This window comes from Narcine bancroftii, chromosome 11 (assembly GCF_036971445.1).
Source record: "Narcine bancroftii isolate sNarBan1 chromosome 11, sNarBan1.hap1, whole genome shotgun sequence".
NCBI classification, from domain to species: Eukaryota; Metazoa; Chordata; class Chondrichthyes; order Torpediniformes; family Narcinidae; genus Narcine; species Narcine bancroftii.
The window spans coordinates 5,501,541-5,517,981 of NC_091479.1; the positions used below are offsets into that span (position 1 = coordinate 5,501,541).

The 16,441-nt window shown below is 44.1% G+C and overlaps 1 protein-coding gene and 1 long non-coding RNA gene across 9 annotated transcripts in view; one reads left to right on the plus strand and one right to left on the minus strand.

Moving 5' to 3' along the window:
* Positions 1-15,780, plus strand: part of LOC138745381 (uncharacterized) — a 32,953-nt gene extending 17,173 nt beyond the window's left edge. Inside the window, exon 4 of one of the 2 annotated variants that reach the window (XR_011346230.1) lies at positions 14,115-15,780. This is a non-coding gene — a long non-coding RNA (uncharacterized lncRNA). Of the gene's footprint in view, positions 1-2,520; positions 3,762-14,114 lie in introns of those variants that run through there. The other variant, XR_011346229.1, reaches the window with a different exon arrangement.
* Positions 1-16,441, minus strand: part of tjp1a (tight junction protein 1a) — a 162,080-nt gene that overhangs the window by 12,051 nt on the left and 133,588 nt on the right. For 6 of the 7 annotated variants that reach the window (XM_069902365.1, XM_069902363.1, XM_069902368.1 and 3 more), the window contains 5 exons: positions 14,615-14,833; positions 8,954-9,108; positions 6,106-6,562; positions 4,627-4,844; positions 3,588-3,731 (listed from right to left, as the gene is read on the minus strand). In XM_069902365.1, coding sequence (XP_069758466.1) covers positions 3,588-3,731; positions 4,627-4,844; positions 6,106-6,562; positions 8,954-9,108; positions 14,615-14,833 — 1,193 coding nt within the window. The remainder of the gene's footprint in view (positions 1-3,587; positions 3,732-4,626; positions 4,845-6,105; positions 6,563-8,953; positions 9,109-14,614; positions 14,834-16,441) is intronic. The other variant, XM_069902364.1, reaches the window with a different exon arrangement.

Consider the following 16,441-nt stretch of genomic DNA (forward strand, 5'->3'; position numbering starts at 1 on the left):
GGTGTGTGGGTGTAGGGTGTGTATTGGTGTGTGTATGTGTGTGTGTGGTGTTTGTGTGTGTGGTGTGCATGTATATGTGTGTGTGTGGTGTGGGTGTGTATTTGTGTGTGTAGTGTGTGTATGTGGTATGCGTATGGTGTGGATGTGTATGTGCGGGTGTGTGTATGGGTGTGGGTCTGTGTGGGTGTAGGGTGTGTGTATGGTGTATGTGCTGTGCATGGGTGTGGTGTGTGTATGGTGTGGGTGTGTATGTGTGGTGTGTGTATGGTGTGTGTGTGTTTTGCGTGGTGTGTGCGTGGGTGTGGTATGTTGGTAAGTGTGTGGTGTGGGTGTGTATGTGTGTGTGGTGTATGTATGTGGTGCACGTGGGTGTGTGTGTGGTGTGGGTGTGGTTTGGTGTGTATGTGTGTGTGTGGTGTTTGTATGTATGTGTGGTGTGGGTGTGTATTTGTGTGTGTAGTGTGTGTATGTGGTGTGTATGGTGTGGATGTGTATGTGTGGGTGTGTGTGGTGTGTGGGTGTAGGGTGTGTATTGGTGTGTGTATGGTGTATGTATGTGGTGTGCATGGGTATGGTGTGTGTATGTGTGTGTGTGTGGTGTGTATATGTGTGTGTTGTGTGGGTGTATGGTGTGTGGGTGTGGTGTGTGTATGTACGTGTATGTGTGTGGTGTGTTGTGTCTGTGTGGTGTGGGTGTATGTGCGTGGTGTGTGTATGGTGTGGGTGTGTGTGTGCTTGGTGCGTGGGTTTGTGTGTAGTGTGTGTGGATTGCGGGTGTGTATGTGTGTGGGTGTGTGTGGATGTGTGTGCGTGGTGTGTGTGATATGGGTGTGTAGTGTGGGTGTATGTATGTGGGTGTGGGTGCGTGTGTGGTGTATGTATGTGGTGTGGTGTATGTGTGATGTGGGTGTGTGGGTGGTGTGTGGAGTGTATGTGTGGTGTGTGTGGGGGTGTGTGTGTGTGGATGTGGTGTGGGTGCGTGTGTGGTGTGTATGAGTATGGTGTGGATGTGTATGTGTGGGTGTATGTATGTGTGTGTGGGTGTGTGTGTATGTATGTGTGGGTGTGTATTTGTGTGTGTAGTGTGTGTATGTGGTACTGTATGGTGTCGATGTGTATGTGTGGGTGTGTGTATGGGTGTGTGTGGTGTGTGGGTGTAGGATGTGTATGTGGTGTGCGTGGTGTGTGCATGGATGTGGTGTGTGGGGGTGTGTGCGTGTGTGGATGTGTGTGTGGTGTGGTGTGTGTATGGTGTGGGTGTGAATGTGTGGTGTGTGGGTGTGTATGTGTGTGTGGTGTGCATGGGTGTATGTATGTGGGTGTGTGTATATGGTGTGTGTATGTATATGTGTGTGTGTGGTGTGGGTGTGTATTTGTGTGTGTAGTGTGTGTATGTGGTATGCGTATGGTGTGGATGTGTATGTGCGGGTGTGTGTATGGGTGTGTGTGGTGTGTGGGTGTAGGGTGTGTGTATGGTGTATGTGTGTATGTGGTGTATGTATGTGCTGTGCATGGTGTGTGCATGGGTGTGGTGTGTGGATGGGTGTGTGTGTATGGTGTGTATTTGTGTGGTGTGTGTATGGTGTGGGTGTGTATGTGTGGTGTGTATGGGGTGTGTGTGTTGTGCGTGGTGTGTGCGTGGGTGTGGTATGTGGGTATGTGTGTGGTGTGGGTGTGTATGTGTGTGTGGTGTATGTATGTGGTGTGCGTGGGTGTGGTGTGTGGTTGTGTGTATGTATGTGTGGGTGTGTGTGTGGTGTGGGTGTGTATTTGTGTGTGTAGTGTGTGTATGTGGTATGTGTATGGTGTGGATATGTATGTGTGGGTGTGTGTATGGGTGTGGGTGTGTATGTGTGTGTGTGGTGTATGTATGTGGTGTGCATGGTGTGTGCATGGGTGTGGTGTGTGGATGGGTGTGTGTGTGGTGTGTGTATGTATGTGTGTGTGGTGTGTATATGTGTGTGTTGTGTGGGTGTATGGTGTGTGGGTGTGGGTGTATGTGTGTGGTGTGTGTGTGCTTGGTGCGTGGGTTTGTGTGTGTTTGGTGCGTGGGTTTGTGTGTGTTTGGTGCATGGGTTTGTGTGTGGATTGCAGGTGTGTATGTGTGTGGGTGGTGTGTGGATGTGTGGGGGTGTGTGTGCACATGGTGTGTGTGGATGGGTGTGTGTGTGGGTGTATGTATGTGGGTGTGGTATGGGTATGTAGTGTGGTGTGGGTGTATGGTGTGTTTGCATGGTGTGTGGGTGTGTGTGTAGTGAGCGTGTATTGTGTGTGTGTGTGGTGTTTGTGTGTGTGGAGTGGATGTGTGTGGGTGTGTGTGATGTGTGGTGTGGGTGCGTGTGTGGTGTGGGTCTGTCTGTGGAGTGTGTGTGGTGGTGTGTGGATGTATGTGGTGTGTGTGGGTGGTGTGTGTGTGTATGTGTGGTGTGGGTGTGTGTGATGTGTGTATGGTGTGGGTGTGTGTGCACGCGCGCTCCATCCACATGATCTGTGATCATAACACCCATGTTCCTTTTGTAGGCAAAACTCTAAGTGGGCGGCCTCCGAGACCCTGGCACCAGAGTTACCTTCACTGTTAAGTCACAATCAAAATGAAGCCCTTTGCTTCCCAGAAAGACCCTCCTGGCACAGGTCAATTCACTGAAAAGCCCCAGTCTTTCACAGATTCAGCTTTGCTCCGAATTCCATAAAAATGGCTGTTCACAAGAGCCACAACTTCAAAAAGCAGTTTTCTCTCCAGCAGTCAGAATGGTTCTCCCATTGCAAAATCACAGCGTCTTTACAAAGTTTTGAATCTGGAACAGACTACGACAAACCTTCCATCAGTTCTTCCAATGTGTCGAATGTAGCTGGGCTGTGACTTGCGCTGTGTTTGTGTGCAATGTTAACAGTGACCATATAGTCCTTCCTATCTATACTATCCCTTACAATGATAATCCCATTTTACTAAAACAGGAGCTTGTAATATTTCACACAGTGGTAGGGGCCTGGACTTTGCTGCCAAAAAAGGTGGCGGATGCAGACACAATGGCCGCTTTACCACGGTTTTCAGGCAGGCACATGAACAAACAGATCTGTGTGCAGACAAGATTAGCTGAAATCAGGAACAGATATTGTGGGCTCAAGGACCTACCTGTTCTCTATCATTCTACACCCAAATACAAAACATGCATTTCCCTCTGGTGAAGACATTTCCTGCTTATTCCTGAATAACTGTAATCCCAATTCAAGACATCATACCCAAGGAAATGACAATCCTGCATCGATTCGGCTTCCACAGACACTGACTGCGTCATCTGCTGAGTGTCTCCAGTATTTTTTTGTATTGCACCAATCACAGCGTCTGCAGACTTTCCCATTTTGTTCCGCTCTGTAAAGAACTTGCTGAATGTTGTACGTTTTGATGAGATCACCTCTCATTCTTCTAATTTTGAACAGGTTTTGTCTGCTTTACGTGGCTTCAGTGTCAGGAATTATTTTTTAATTGTGTCTGCCTGTGTGTATACGAGTGAATGAAAGGAGAAGGTGAGAGGAGAGAGAGTGAAGGAGAGGACACAATGGTAGGAGATAAAGAGAGGGAAGCATACCCGACGAAGAGTCAGAGGATTTTAGAGCAAAAGACCAACCATCTGGAGTCATAGATGCGCAATGAGGCAGCCGCAGTTCCACAGGCTTCAGGAACTTCAGGCCATGAGGTCCACACATTACCAGCGGGCTCAGTAGTGTTTCACCTGAAGAGAATAAAAAGGACAATTAACACAGTTGTAATGGAGAGCACAGGGTCCCTATCCAAAAGAGAGTGAATAAGAGTGAGGCCATCCACATCAGGGAGTAGACGGAGCGGGAGGCGGGGAGGGGGAAGCGGGAGGGGGAGAGGGAGCTGTCGTAACTGTCACATAGCTGAAGCTGTCACACATCTGCAACGACGTTCAGTTGGAAATGCCGAGCGGATGGGCCATCTTAGTTCCTTCTTGAGTTGCCCACCGTCTTCACTCTTCAGCCCTTCGATTCGCATCGCATGCCAATGACTTGGCCGAGAGCATGGGATACACCAGAGACCATACCCCAGTTTAGGTGCATGCATTACTCAAGGTGTGCTCCAGGACTTTCTCCCTCGCCCAGCATCTCTCCCACAACATGGAAAGTTGTAGTGAAAAGAAAGTGCTGCCCTATAGGTGGAAATCCCACTGGACTTTGATCGTTGCAACACCAGCCATTGCTATTGACTGCCTCCTATTTGCATGGAGAAATCTCAACAAATGGGGTGGCAGGGTTAATGCAACGCTGTGACAGAGCCAGTGAGCCGGGTTTAAATCCCGCACTGTCGATAAAGAGTTTGTAGGCTCTTCCCGCGTCTGAGAGGGTTTTCCCCGGGATGCTCTGGTTTTCTCCCACCATTCAAAACGTTTCGGGGGTTGTGGGTCAATTGGGTGTAACTGGCCAGCATAGGCTTGTGGGCTGAAATGGCCAGTTACCATGCTGTTAGTCTAAATATAAATTTAAGTCTGTCAAGCGCTCTGAAGATAGTGATAGGACAGGAATTGTTAGGAAACTGCTGAGTTATTTCAAATTGTTCAAAACAGCACAAAGCTGTTAACCATTTTGGGGACAGAAGTGGGCCCAAACCTTTCTCCTTGTCCAGAGGAGGGAGGATGCTGTTATCCCTGCAGACCTTGAAGTAGATTTCCTGTTCCACTCCCTCAGCAATGGCGCCCTTTGGAATGATTATGTTCACACCAGTCTCCACAGAACTCAGCACACCGCCGTTGCAGTCAAAAATTCCACGAGCTGTTGCAACCACGGTGTGTCCGTCGTCTTCGTCGTCATCGACCAATGCACTGGGACTGAAAGAGGGTGTCAGTCAGCTCTGCAGCTGTACAGAGATCAGTTACAACAGACACGTCCACTATTCAGCAGGCAGGTGACATCACCGACCTGAAACTTGAACCGATTCTTTCACTGCAGGACCGAAAGAATTTCAACATGTACACTTTTGTGCATTTTGAACCATGGAGCATGAACAGGACCTTCGGCCCATCGAGTCCATACCAAACTATTTAGACTGCATGCATCCAGACTGTAGCCCTCCATTCATGGACAAATCCAATCTTCTTTTAAATGTCAAGACCAAACCTGCATCCACTTCCTTCACTGGCAGCTTTATTCCACCCTCTGAGTGAAGTTCCACCTAATGTTCCCCTTAACCGTTTTACCCTCAGCCCATGTCCTCAACTTCCTGTCTCACCCAACCTCAGTGGAAAAAGCCTGTTTGAACTTATCCAGGCATATCCCTCATTAACTTGAATACCTCCATCAAATGCCTCCTCAATTCCCTGACACTCCAGAGAATAAAGTCCTTCCGTCTTCAACTTTCCCTACAACTCATCTCATTAAGTCCCAGCCACATCCTGATAAATTCTCTCGGCCCTCCATCTTATTGAGGCATTTCCTGTGTGCAGGTGACCAAAATTGCACACTGCTCCAAATTTGGCTTCACCAAAGTATGACACAACTTGTGGGTGCAGATTTTGTTTTCCTTTGTCATTGCTCACTGAGTGTAGGGTTGGGACAGAGCAGGTTTCATGCATCTTTTTCAAGTCCTCATCAGCCTCATGAAAAAGAGATAATAATATAACAAATTAGACAGGCAAGTCAGCAATGATGGTGGGGAAACTGAGTGAAGAACATAGTATAGTATTTATGGGCATCTGGATAGCTGTGCATTAATAAATGAAAGCCAGCACTCATTTTGTGTGACAGACTGATGAGAGGAACACAGTTCATCTGTATTCTCCCTGGAACAAAGGTCAGAGGGAGGTCGTGGAAAGGAGATGTGCCACGTAAGTTTTTTTGTTTCCAGAGAGAGTGAGAGGTCCCTGGAATATAGTGTCAGTGGAGGAAGAAGATACATTTACAGATACATAGATGGGCAGAAAATAGAGGGGTCCCAACCATGTCAAAGAAAAATGTTGTTTGTGTAGGTCATGAGTCCACCGAACAACCCGAGACTTGGACATGGGCACTGGAACAAAAGTTCTTGCAGTTTTGTCAAAAGATTTTCAAACACAGCTCATTCAATTGCTCCTGTGAACTGAGACCACTTACCTTACAGGGACAGCTTTAGGCATAGAATGGATGTTATTTGGTTGATATTTAAATCTGTGGTCTGATGACCTGGGGAATGTGTCGGTGCCACTGTCGAAATCTACTGGCTGTGGAGAGTTCTGCGCTTTCACTAGTGATTCAGCTTTGGGTTGGAGCTGAGGTTCGCTTGGCAGGAGGTTATGATCAAATTTTGGACTCTCAAATTTGCGTTCAAAAGGACGTGCAGCACTTGTGTATGGCTTTGGGGTGAAGCGGTTATATGCTGTGGCGGCTTGTTTCTGGGGCTGCTCCATTCCATTCACAGGAGCTCTTTCTGAAACAGGGAAATTCTTCTGAAGATAAAAATTTGAATGAACACTTTCCTCTCGAGCAGATGGCCTCAAAGCCTGGGGTTTGCTTTGAGGTGCTTCTGGCTTCAATTGTCGAACAATGGGTATATCCTGGTGCATTGAGCTCACTAGAAAGAACAAAAAAAGCTTAATGTACAGTAGCTCCTGTAGAGTCAAAATGATAACATACAGGAGACCATTGAGCCCATCATATAACCATATAACCACTTACACCACAGAACAGGCCAGTTCGGCCCTACTAGTCCATGCCGTAACAAATCCCCACCCTCCTAGTCCCACTGACCAGCACCCGGTCCATACCCCTCTAGTCCCCTCCTATCCATGTAACGATCCAGTCTTTCCTTAAATGTAACCAATGATCCCGCCTCGACCACGTCTGCCGGAAGCTCATTCCACATCCCCACCACCCTCTGCGTAAAGAAATTTCCCCTCATGTTCCCCTTATAATTTTCCCCCTTCATTCTTAAACCATGTCCTCTAGTTTGAATCTCCCCCTTTCTTAACTGAAAAAGCCTATCCACATTGACTCCGTCTGTCCCTTTTAAAATCTTAAACACCTCGATCAAGTCCCCTCTCAATCTTCTACGCTCCAGAGAAAAAAGCCCCAGTCTGCACAACCTTTCCCTGTAACTCAGACCCTGAAATCCTGTCAACATTCTCGTGAACCTTCTCTGCACTCTCTCTATTTTGTTTATATCTTTCCTATAATTTGGTGACCAAAACTGTACACAGTACTCCAAATTTGGCCTCACCAATGCCTTGTACAATTTCATCATAACCTCCCTACTCTTGAATTCATGAAGGCCAACATTCCAAATGCCTTCTTCACCACAACATCTACCTGAGTATCAGCCTTGAGGGTACTATTTACCATAACTCCTAAATCCCTTTGTTGCTCTGCACTCCTCAATTGTCTACCATTCAATGCATATGACCTATTTAAATTTGTCTTTCCAAAATGACACGTAACTCTTTCCCTCTCTCTATGGGTTACAAAGCCAGCAGTTCAAGTAGCTCACTGATGTGAGTGTTCCTCAAATGTACCTGTACAGCTAAATTCACCAAACAACTTGATTATTAAACCATCTCACAGACACTTAATCACTGACATTCCCTGCAGACACTGGCACCTTGTGGTGAATGAACTCAAGTCCAACTTTTGTCAAAGTCTTGTGGCAATTTCTCATCTATACTCGTTATGTCACTATTGTTTTGACCCCTAGAGAGGCACGTTGATGCTGGAAAAATAGAGAGTTAAGGGTGTGAGGTAGGGAAGGTTTATTGTTGAATAGGTTTATATAGGTCGGCACGACAAGAGAATCCAAAAACATCAGGAGCAGGAGTATGGACACCAAAAGAGCAGGTACCCTTAAAACCAAAAAGGTAATCTAGATGTGAAGCCAACCAATGTGCATGAGGTCTGAATGAACACTTCTCATCTGTATTCACCATGGAAGTTACTAAATCTAAGGAAAAATATGTGGAGAATGTGAAGCAGCTCAGTATTAAGAAGATGGAAATGTGAGATGTCATGGGATACATCATGATGTACAAATCCCATGGAGGAGATTTATCCCATGTTATTATGGAAAGGAAGATTTCTGGTGCCCTGACAGATATTTTTGATTCTTCATTAGTCACAGGTTAATGTAGCAGAAGACTGGGGGATAGCTAATGTTCATTTAAGGAGGTCACTTCAAGCCAGTGAATCTTACAAATGTTAGGTTAATGATTGGAGCAGATCCAAAGGGATAGGATTTGTGTAAATTTGGAAAAGCAGGGTCTAATTCGAAAGAACCAGCATGGTTTTGTGCAGGGAAATCCTGTCTCACTAATTTAATTGAGTTCTTTTGAGAACATAGTGTGATGAAGGCTGGGAAGTAGGCATTATCTGAAGCCATTTGACAAGGTTCCACATGACAGGCTGGTCCAGAAGGTTAAAGCACAAGGGATCCAAGGCAAGCTTGAAAAATGGATGCAAATCTGGCTTGGAGATAGAAGGCAGAAGGTGGAGGTGAAAGTATAGATTTCTGAAAAGATTGCAAGAGGAAGAGACACCGCTGGAAGAGCTGCCTTTCCAAGCCTATGTCCACATTCCAACATTGGTTCAACACCAAAATTGCATTGTGGATCCTTGGCAGACCTTCTATTTATGCAGGCACACCACAACCTGGTTGTTCGGTGCTTTTACAGCGAATCAAACACTGCTCAAGTATTCTCACCATTATAGTTCATTTGTATTTGGGGATGGGGATTAAAAACCTCACTTAACTGGCCTTGAAGTCATTTGGAATATCAAGAACCAAGTTTGCACTGCCCTGTGCATTTAACATAAACCAACAGAAGGATCAATTGTGGGTTTATAATTTCAACTGTCAAGTTACAGTTTGTGTTTCGGAGAGAAAGTAAAAGTCCACATTCTGTCAACCAGCTGTGATCATTGGTATTTTGGAGCACGGACGGAACACATTGAAGACATTTGTGGACAACGACCCTACCTTCAGATGGAGACACCTTGGGATGCACTGAAGAGTTCAAACTCTGCTGAGGAGGTCCATGACGTGCCTGAAGCCCTGGCAGCTGGGATACAGAATCATATCGCTTCTCAGTATTGCTGGGTTTGATCACATGATCAAAGTCTGCTGGTGTGTTCCTGTAAATGATACATCTCTTAGACAAGTACGTCACTGCATTAGAACATTAGAAACTAAATGATGTGTGCCGCCATCAAAAACAAGCCCATTCCCAAATCCAGCAAGACGATGCAGTTTATTTAATGTGCAACAGAACAGTGATAAATTTATTTAAAATAGCCATGGCCTGCATAAAATGCCCTCAATGAAGCATTTGGAAAAGTGCCACCGAGACAGAGGTGCACCAAAGAAGAGGTACAAGGACTGCCTAAAGAAATCTCTTGGTGCCTGCCACATTGACCACCGCCAGTGGGCTGATCTCGCCTCAAACCGTGCATCTTGGCGCCTCACAGTTTGGCGGGCAGCAACCTCCTTTGAAGAAGACCGCTGAGCCCACCTCACTGACAAAAGACAAAGGAGGAAAAACCCAACACCCAACCCCAACCCACCAATTTTCCCTTGCAACCGCTGCAACCGTGTCTGCCTGTCCCGCATCGGACTTGTCCGCCACAAACGAGCCTGCAGCTGACGTGGACATTACCCCTCCATTAATCTTCGTCCGCGAAACCAAGCCAAAGAAGAACTGATTAGGGATAACACAAAAGTGTAAATTTCCAGTAGCATCATCTCCATTATATTAGGAGCTTGAACTCCATGTAACTTGCGACATCCAAACACGTTTAAAACATTGTTGTCTGGACTAAGAAAACTTCTCAAAATTCAGTGTGTAAATCAATCGTCTTTAGTGCAGCAGGTGAAAGAGACTGCATGCACAGGATAAAAAACATTCACATTTTCAATGACTGTCTATAACGGCTTTGTTAAAGTATATCATGTTTGTCACATTTTTAACCTATCATTACATAATAAGGAACTTTGTGCTTTATCCCTTCAAGTGCAAATGGGACCAAGCAAAATTCCAATTCACACAAGGCAAAAGGTGAGTGGTGCCAATGGATCACTTCACGTTCCTTTTCAGCTTTTTACTGGTGCACAAGCCAACAGGATAAACAAATCAAGAGGGAGAACAGCAATAAATACACACACCGACTGTTCTGCCTGCAACATTTAACAACGTAGAAGTTTTCACTGCCGAAGATGCAGCTGTTCTCCAAACATTGCTAATTTAAAGCCTAACTAATTTAAAGTGAAAGAGAAGCTTTCTGATGATGAAAGCTCTAATCTTCAAAGAAATGCCAGACTATTGGCATGGTGAGTGAATGGACTGGGAATGGGCATTAACCTGTTGGAGATTCATTTGTTAATGAACCAAAAGATTCATTCATTCTTTCCCTTCCACCCAAAAGAAACTTTATTCAGAAAGTTATTTACCAAAAAAAACCTTTCAGTCATTTCACCTTCTTGTTGTCATATTAGTTTTCCATTTAGCAACATCACCACCACTGTGGCACCTTGTCATTACTCCCTGTTTGAGATGTCCCCTCAGCCCATTAATGGGAGGACTCTAGACCTTCCCCACATCACCCGCACATTGGCTGTGCCAAGCCTCAATGTGTCCCTCAGCACATACTCCTGCAGCCTGGAATATGCCAGTCGGCAGAATTCTGAAAGACCCACAGGTTTCGGGCCTCTTTCACTGAGCAGATGACCTTCCACAGTTCTGGATGTCTGACACTTCACGAGTTCCCAAAAAAATCCGAGTCCTCTGTCACTCTGCTGACGGGGATGAATTGTAACGAGGACTTTGCATTCTTATCCACACACTCTTCGCCAATCTGCATCTTGCAAAGAGGTAGGTGACTGTCTCCCCTCCACCGCAGCAAACCCAGGGACAACGTACATTGTGAGTGAGTGAAGATAAACTTGCAGGTTGAGTCGGTGGTGAAGGGGGCAAATGCAATGCTGGCTTTCATTTCAAGAGAAATAGAATACAAAAGCAGGGATGTGATGTGGCTTTATAAGTCACTGGTGAGACCTCACCTGGAGTATTGTGAACAATAGTTTTGGACTCCTCACTTAAGAAAGGATGTGCTGGCAAAGCAGGTTCACCAGGATGATTCCTGGAATGAAAGGGTTATCATATGAGGAACATTTGACAGCTCTCGGGCTGGACCCAAAGTTCCTTCTTATGTAATGATAGGTTAAAAATGTGACAAACATGATATACTTTAACAAAGCCATCGGGTGTAAAGAGAGAGAGATTGATAGGTTCTTGATTAGCCAGGGCAGCAAAGGTAATGCGGAGAAGGCCAGGCAGTGGGACTGAGTGGGAGAATGGATCAGTTCATGGTGGGGCAGGCTCAATGGCTTGAATGGTCTATTTCTGCTCCTATGTCTATGTGCTATGGTCTGATTTCTGTCTTGCAAAAGGATCTGACCAAGAGTTCCATTCAGTGTCAGCCAAGCCACGTTCTGCTGCTTGTTAGTGAGCAGTGGCAGAGGTCCTTCCACCAGATGACCTGGACTGTCTGTTCAGGGCATCACCCTTGATATTCATCATCCCTCAGCGCCTGCAGAACGTTCCGTGCTGACCAGCGACAGATGACCTGGACTGCCTGTTCAGGGCATCACCCTTGATATTCATCATCCCTCAGCGCCTGCAGAACGTTCCGTGCTGACCAGCGACAGATGACCTGGACTGTCTGTTCAGGGCATCACCCTTGATATTCATCATCCCTCAGCGCCTGCAGAACGTTCCGTGCTGACCAGCGACAGATGACCTGGACTGTCTGTTCAGGGCATCACCCTTGATATTCATCATCCCTCAGCGCCTGCAGAACGTTCCGTGCTGACCAGCGATAGATGGATGTGGCTAAAGTAGGATGGCTCAGTGAATGGAATGAAAACAGAGCCCTCCTTTTCTCCCTGTTTACTGGCATGCCTCCCTTCCTTATCCACCTATTACCTCCTGCCCGTGAGGCTGTGCTCCTCCCCCTACCCCTTCTTCCTGACCAGTTTATTCAGGTGCCTACCTATATTTTGCTCATTCCTTGATGAAAAGCCCAAAACATTAGTTATGTAACTTGGCCGTATAAAGTACACCACTTGTCCTGCTGACCTTCTCAGCGTTGTGTTTTTACAGTCATAAACAAAGTGCTCATCAGAATGAAGGCCACATTGGGTACGCTCTTGTCCACATTGTCTGGCAGCTTGTTGACATTTTGGATCCCCATCTCAACCAGAAGACTGCTCTGGTTAACTCCAGGGCAGAGGTACGGGGAGATGAGCCACACCTGCACCATGAATAGCAGTTCAAAGAGCACCTTATGACCAGGTTCTTCCCTATTGAGGGGAGTGTCAAGCCAAAGACCCAATTTCTGGTGGACCTTTTCAATTCACTCCGACCAATTCTTGTTGCACGCCTCAGTCCCTCTAAAGCAGATCCTCAACACCTTCAGGTAGTCAAATATGATTGTGAAGTGAATAGCGGACCGGACGCACCGGTCACCAAAGAACATTGCCTCACTCTTCTTCCAGTTTACCCCGGTGCCCGATGCTGATTAGACTGCGGACCGACCAGTCGTGTGTTCGAACAGAAGACAGTGACATCGTTCATGTATAGGGAGGCCTTGACCTGAGCGTCTCCACTGCCTGGCAATATCACTACTCTTATGCCCTTGTCGTTCCTAATGGATTTGGCAAAGGGTTCTGTGCAGTACACGACAACAGACAACCTTGCCTGACTCCAGACTTGATGGGGACACTATGTTTCCCTCCCATTGATTTCAACTGCCCGACAGATGTCCATGTTGAGCAGTTTAATCTAATGACAGATTCCCTCTCCAAAGCCCATTTTGGAAAGCATGTCCATCAAGCTGTCCAGGCAGGTGTCCACTCCACTGTCCTGCATGGAGGCAATGGTATCTCTGAGCAATGCAAGGCTGTCAGAGATTTTCCTACCTGGAACTGTTCAGGTTTGGTTTGGGTGGATCACCTGCCTCAAAGCAGACTTAACCTGATTGGCGATGTTCTATCTGCTATATTTTGTTCCCTTTATTGCTTGCCAAGTGGTTCTTTGTGGCTTTTTAAAGTTTTTCCAATCTTCAAGTTTGCCACTGCTTTTGTCAACTTCGTGCGCATGAACGTTTAAATTTCATTTCAACAGTTCTCCTCACCTTCCTGTCCTCATTTTAACAGGAATATACTTTTGCTATCTCTTTGAAAGTTTTCCACCATCCCTGAACTTTTCCACCAAACTGTCTTGTGTTCACAGTCGACATCAGCCAACCTCTCCCTCATCCTGTTGTAGTCTCCCTTGTTTCTGCAGAACATGCTAGTTTTGGATCATAATATTTTAATTAAAAAATCATTCATACTGTGATCACTGCCCAAGAGAATTCCTAAATAGAAGTTCATTAATTTTACCATCTCATCCATGATGTGTAGGTTCAGCAACATGCTGTTCTGGAGAGCCGTCAGACGTATTCTATGAACTCCTCAAAACTGCCTCGACCAACTTGATTCGCCCAATCAATGTGCAAGAGAAAGCCTCCCTGACAGCATCTACCATTCCATTCTTCCATGCATCAGATAGTTCTTGATTTATTGCCTATACCACAAATAGATTTGCTGTCCTATGGATTACTCCCACCAGTGAATGGTTTCCCCTTCCCTGGCACCATTCCCAAGGGTCAGGATAGCCAACCTCCAACCATGGCCACATTTATTTTTGTAAGGTAGGCTTCCAACCATTGGAAAGGTTTTCCTTCAATGCCTGCATGATTTTAGCTTTAATAGGACCCCTTGATGCCCCACACAACAAATGCATGTTGCCAAAAGGAGTCATCCTCATCTCACCTCCTGGAATCTTTGGTTCATATTGGAACCAAGGCTGGAATGGGGTCTGGTGCTAAGTGATCCTGGTAAAACCCAAAATCCAAAATTACTGCCAGGGTTTCTAATCATTCATGTTACCTGACTTCAGCTTGAGAGCTCTGGCATGTATTTTTATTCCCAATTTTTGAAGATAAAGTATTGTTTGATCAGACTGGAATCAACATCCTGCCTTATTTTGATGATTCTTTCAAGGATTTGAACTTATACTTGCACTGTCTTTTCTCTACAGGGGAGGACAAACACAGCTCAGGTTGCCATTGAGAGATGAGGAATTTTAGTTCCATTGAGATATTTTAAACTAGAAGACATTGTTTTCATTGACTGAACAAAAATTTTTTACCCTTTGTAAGCTTTCAAATCAGTCACATATTTTTCCCTCAAATAACCTACATACAACAGAAACCAGGAAATCCTGCAGTGGAATTCAGTGCTGCAAAGCACGTGTATTGATTCTGGATCGTCTCAGTTCTAAGCAGGTCATCATTCATCCAATCAATTGTCCTGATCGCACTAATAATCTCAGTGAAAGTAGTACACATGAATGATGCACATCTCCACAGTCAAACTACTGAAATAGTAGTGAAGAACTCAATCCATAATCTTTACTTGGTGCTCAGAACTATGCCAACTATCTACAGTCAGTAGAATTGTAGATCACAGGACCAGATGGAGAAAATCTGATAGCATCCAACAATGGTTTTAACCTCTACTTGTCTGGCTTGTGCTTACCTGGACAGATATCCAGTGTAGTTTGGCTGAAGTGCAAACTCTGAGGATTTGGGTGGTTCAGGGAAGCTGCTGGGAGGAGGCTGTATTACAGGCTTCAGATCGACATTTCTGCGGCCGAAGTATGACAACTGCTTCCGATAATCTTCCTCATCCTCATCCCCACTGTAGTTGTTGGTTCGTGGAGTTTCTTCTGCAATTATCACTTGAGGTTCAGGGTTCCTGCAAGTGAGTGGCGACAGCTAATGAACGACACAGTGACGATTCACTGAGGCCGAATAATCCCATCACTAAATTACAAGGCTGTGTGCTCAGCCGAAGTGCAAGTACCACAAATACAACCATACAGATGCCAGCATTAACTTTGATCAGAATTGTCACAATTAGCCTGAGAAGGAAAACTCCATTTGAACTGGTTAATTTATTTCTTTTTAAAAATATTTTATTTACATTTTTTCCATACATATAATAAACCATTATACAAAACAATAAATATTTAAATTTAAGAAAATTTCAATCATTACATGATGGTTATAACCCCTCACCCCCCCCCAAAAAAAATTAAAAATATATATATAGTTGTATAAAATAAGAAGAAAGAAAGATAGCATCCTGGATTGCTCAGAGAATCGCTTTCCAACACATTGGACTCAAACAAAGTTTATACAATCAATTTAAGGAAGAAGGTAGACACGGGTCTAACGAGGCTGGAAGAACGTTTCTATGTATTTATACCTAAAATTTGCATATATGGGCTCCAAATTCGTAAAAAATATACCATATTTATTTCTCAAATTAGATGTGATTTTCTCTAAAGGGAGACAGCTTTGCATTTCTGCATTCCATCTTCCCATACCTAAATGTGAATCTGATTTCCAAGTCACTGCAATAGATTTTCTTGCTACAGTTAATGATATTTTAACTAAATTCATTTCATATATTGATAATTTCAACTTGGGTCTTGTTCCTTCTTTATTCAATGAGAATAAATCTGGATTTTGTGGAAATACAATGCCTGTAATTTGCTCTAAAAAAATCCCCAAAATCCACCCTAAAAGGTCTTACCTTGAGGCATAACTGTTGAATACAAGAAAATTCCTGTCTCTTCACCACATCTAAAAAATCTAATAAATCTGATTTCATTCTATTCAATTTTTGTGGCGTTAAATATAACTGATGTAAAAAATTATACTGAACGAATCTTTATCTTACATTAATAGAATTTGTCATTTAACTCAACAGAAATCTGACCATCTTTGCTCATTAATTGTAATATGCAAATCTAACTCCCATTTTTGTCTAGATTGATGCATTCCTTGTTTAATAGTTCCTGTTACAATAAAAGATACATTGCAGAGTAAATTTCTTAGTATTTCTTCTACCTCACTACAAGCAGATAATTGCATCTCTGGACCTAACTTTTCCCTCAAATATCCTCTCAATTGAAAATAACAAAAAGAGATTTACTCGCTATTCCATATTTATTCCTTAATTGCTCAAATGACATCAAATGACCTTGTTCACAACAATCTTCAATATTTTTAATTCCTTTATTAAACCAAATATTTAAAAATCAATTGTTCTTTGAAAAAAGGTACATGATAATTTTGATTCAAATGCACCTTAGACAATATAAACTTTTGTGGTAATAATATTCTTGTGAATATATTCATCTTAATACAGTTAACTCTTGCTACTAACGTTATTGGTAGAATCATTCATTTTTAAAATTCCTCTTCAATATTTTTAAATAATAGCAAATAATTCAATTTATATATAATTTTTAGATTGTTATCTACACAAATCCCTAAATATTTAATTCCATCTTTT